Genomic DNA, 4,048 nt, shown 5'->3' with positions numbered 1-4,048 from the left:
CCAAAGAAGCAGATAGCTGTGCTTTTTTTAGCGTACTGCTTAACACGCGTGCCTAGGTCTTAGGCCTAGCCAGGTTTGTGTGGTAGTGCTGTGCGATTTTGAGGAAACAAAAAATCATCGAAGCTTCGATGCGTGAGCTCATTATTCATGGCATTCGAATACATTTGTCAATTTTTTTTTTCTTATACATTATTATGATAAGCATAAACCCAGACCTAAGTACCTTTATTCTACATTCGCTAGCTATTCGCAACGCCATCGAATGGTTTTTTTCTTATATTATGTGATAAGCCCAGACCTAACTTCCGCTGTTCGAAGCACCGTCGAATTGTATTTTCTTATGTGATAAGCCCAGACCTAACTTCCGCTATTTACAGCGCCGTCGAATTGTTTGTTCTTATTTGAGCTGTTCAACGCTAGTCACCAAGCGCGCGTGTGTTGTTGTCGCATGCGCGCAGACAGTGCAACGTGTTGACATCACGTCACCGTTCATAGCGCTTCGAATTTTATGTAGGGTTTGGGGAGCTCATTGTATCAGTTAACGTTCTAGAGTCGAGTGCCCTTGCTTGAGCTATCCATAGTGTGACGAATGAATATTGAATAGTAAGAGATATTCTCTAAAGGATTGTTTTTTAACTCTTGTAGGCTCCTCATATCACTCAAATAAAGAGTATTTCTGTATATTTATCTTAATGATTTTAGATATAATGTGCTCCAATTTTTCTACGTTTGTTGAGAAAAAGGAGACGAAAATCCATTATCTGTTTTAAAAAAATCACATTGCTCTGCCACGCTTCGAATAGCCATGGATAGTGCACAAATCATGAATGTCGAATAGTAAAGTCGAAAGGGCACAGCTCTATAATTGTGTGGAGTGGGCGAGAGGAAGGGTTGTGCCTGACACGATCGGCCACCCCACCCCTCTTTTTCAAAGGACTGCGCGCTTGGTGAGAGAAGCGGGGTAGGACTGCCTTGTTTCGTCATCATGTTGTTGATTACTGTTGGGGGCCGTTCAAATAATATAATCTTACGCCTGGAAGGGGGGAGGGGGTCTTTGTTTCCTCTAATAAAAGTGTAAGAAAGGGGGGGGGGGTCTTAAACTAATGTAATATTACACTTTTGTGAGGTGAAAAAATATTTTGACATAATGATGAACACTGCCTTTGTTGGTGATAACTAATTTCCCTTTTTGTTTTCAGGATAATGATCAGTAATAACAGATACAGTGGAATCCTGATAAAGTCAACTTGCCTACAGTCAACTCCTCTCTGTGGTCCCGTTTTTTACCTTCTTTGTTTGAGTAATTTTAAGTAGATCTAATTGTGTGTTTTTTTTATACAGTCAACCGCCTGAGTGTTAAGCTTGCGTATGGTCAACAGTTTGGGGCTAATTCTCAAAATGAATTCATTTAAGAAGAGATATTTCGCTTGAGCTAGTGGTGAACACACCTCCAATTACTTTGTTCCTTCGTTTAAATCTCTTGTTTTGGTGACAACTTCAGAATTATACTCCCTGAAATTGAGATTAAATCTTGTTTATTACCAGGTAGGCCTACTGTGTAATTTTGTAGCTGTCATCTGCTATTTTCAATGGCCAGTAGTACAATGGATAAAGTCAACCTTGCTCAAGTCACCACTTTGTTTCTGTCCGGGGTGCTGAATTTATCAGAATTCCACTGTAGTGTAATTTGTTTTATTTGTAATTTTAAAGGCGCTTTCGTCATTGACACGAGTCTCAATTTTTTCCTTTTATTAGTAAGAAAGAGTGGATGCAATATTTTGCTTGAATGTGTGAGGCGGCGTGGCGAAATCAGGCGCTCGTCAAAATAATGAAAGTGAAAAAAACTGGCGTTTTTACGCAAGTTTGGGACTTTTATTGAATTTTTGTTTTCCCGCGAAACACCTTTGACGTCCATATAAATAACACATTTCCATGTGAATTTTACTGAAAAACATTCATTACATGCACAAAGTATGTGATTTTTCAATTTTAAAAGCTCTCAAGCTATTGAAGTTATCAAACTTTGGCGGCCGTTTTCACTGGAATTGTATTCCGGTAGTATGTCAAGTTTAGTTAACAAATCACGTGTGTGTCTTATTTCCATTACAGAAAAATGCAAAAGAGTGTCGAGCTCCACAACATTTGCTGGGGAAATCACAAGTGTTGAGATCCTCAAAGCCAACCCAAAGGGCGGATACGGTCACGGTTATGATTATAACAGCTGCTACAAGGATGTGGATTATTTCTACAGCGGAAACGCTTTCACGCTGGTGCCAACCTGCAAATCTACCTTCAAGGTGTGCTATCAGGAACCGCAGCCGACCACCGCCCCAGCAACCACGCTAGCCCCAGGTAAGTGGTGTTACTGTCCATAGTGGAATGAGTTTGGCGTTGGTCAGGAAAAAAAACTGCACACCTACATGTTGCGTTTCGTATGGTATGGTATGAGGCTTGAAGCATCTGTGGTGAAGCCGCTGGGAGCTTTGCCCTCTAAGGCAGAGGGTGCGAGTTCCATTCCCCTGTAGAGAGACTTTAAAAAAAAAGAAGTAATCCGCCTGTCTGCCGAGAAGTTGACCTTGACAGGCAGAGTCAAGGAACCCTCCTCCTTACTGATCTGTCGACAGGGGTGTAAAATATCTACAATAGCAATAATTACAGGCCTTTTCAACACAACTACACAGTGGCCACTGCATTTTTGTTGAGTCCCTATTTCAGGGTAGCCAGATTTTTCTTCATGGAGGAGCACAAGCTTCCATTGTTTCATTTTCTAGGTCACGACTGGGTGTATCTGAAGAAAATGGCGCCCAGCTGGAAACCAGACTGCTGTTTTGTGTCGCATGTATTTATATGGTCTCGTGCTAATTTTTATGCGGAAAGCCTTGGTAGATTTTATAGCAAAAGTAAAATCCGATAAAACAGGCCAGATATCTGTTTGATATAATACGCTCTGGCCACAACCTTTTCATGCTAATCGGGTTTATTTGGACACTGGGAATTCCTTCATATTTTGTGTCTTTCTCTGATAGAATTGAGTCCAAGTGGAGAGAGTCTTGTGGATCCCCAAAAAGAACAAGTTTTCTGAGTTTCATTTATGCGTACCACAATAACCCGTACTGTATTCCAGCCAGGTATCAAAACAGCTACCGTGACAGCTTCATTCGTTTCCTAAGAGCAGCGACCAGAATTCCAAGGGAAAGTTTGATTGGCGGCCAATTGCTGGTCGGGGTAGGGTACAACTGGCTGGCTAGATGAGGTTCTCTTTATTATTTTTTAAATTTGTTTTTGCTTTTGACCAGAGAAGTTGAAAAACAGAAAAGTAGTATTCAACTTTAATTTTAAGCACTACATCAGAGGAGTGCATTTGATATAAATGTTTATCTCAACAGAAAAACAGTGCAAAAAGGTTAACTTGGACAAATATGGCAAGGAGTCATTCGGCGGAAAAATCGTAAGTGTTCAGTACGTCCCAGCTGACTACAGAAGTTACGATCCCCACGGACCGTCCTGCAGAGAAGACAAAGATTATGTCATCAACGGTAATACCTTGGAAACAGTTACTTGCGCTGGATGGTTTAAAGTGTGCTATGAGCAGAGTGTCACGGAGGCGCCAGCAACAACCACGGTCACACCTGGTAGGCTATTTTGTCTTCTGTTTCTATTGTTTCCCCTGGGTATTTAAAACATTGTTTTTTTTATCTATTTGTTTGTTTTTACTGTTGGTGTTCGGTGGTGTCTGTAGGTGGATAGAAGGGTCGGGGAAAGGGGGAAGGGTGAAATAGTTGCTAAGAATCTGATGAACATCTTTAAGAGTGTTGTTGTTGTTGCTGCTGCTGTTGCTGCTGCTTCTGCTGCTGCTACTGCTCCTGCTGTTGTTGTTGTTGTTTTTGTTGTTGTTGTTGTTGTTGTTATTATTATTATTGTTGTTGTTGTTGTTGTTGTTGTTGTTGTTGTTGTTGTTCTTCTTCTTCTTCTTCTTCTTCTTCTTCTTCTTCTTCTTCTTCTTCTTCTTCTTCTTCTTCTTCTTCTTCTCCTTCTTCTTCTCCTCCTC

General features: G+C 40.8%; 1 protein-coding gene across 1 annotated transcript in view; it reads left to right on the top strand.

Moving 5' to 3' along the window:
• Nucleotides 1-4,048, top strand: part of LOC100533317 (capsulin) — a gene marked incomplete in the record, with an annotated part of 101,194 nt that overhangs the window by 49,357 nt on the left and 47,789 nt on the right. The window contains 2 exon segments of the mRNA NM_001204615.1: nt 2,103-2,352; nt 3,387-3,632. Of these exon segments, the coding sequence (NP_001191544.1) occupies nt 2,103-2,352; nt 3,387-3,632 (496 nt within the window).

The sequence above is a fragment of the Aplysia californica genome, unplaced genomic scaffold (genome assembly GCF_000002075.1).
Source record: "Aplysia californica isolate F4 #8 unplaced genomic scaffold, AplCal3.0 scaffold00292, whole genome shotgun sequence".
Classification (NCBI taxonomy): Eukaryota; Metazoa; Mollusca; class Gastropoda; order Aplysiida; family Aplysiidae; genus Aplysia; species Aplysia californica.
Note: the sequence above shows the minus strand (reverse complement) of the source record. Positions and strands in the feature narration are given on the sequence as shown.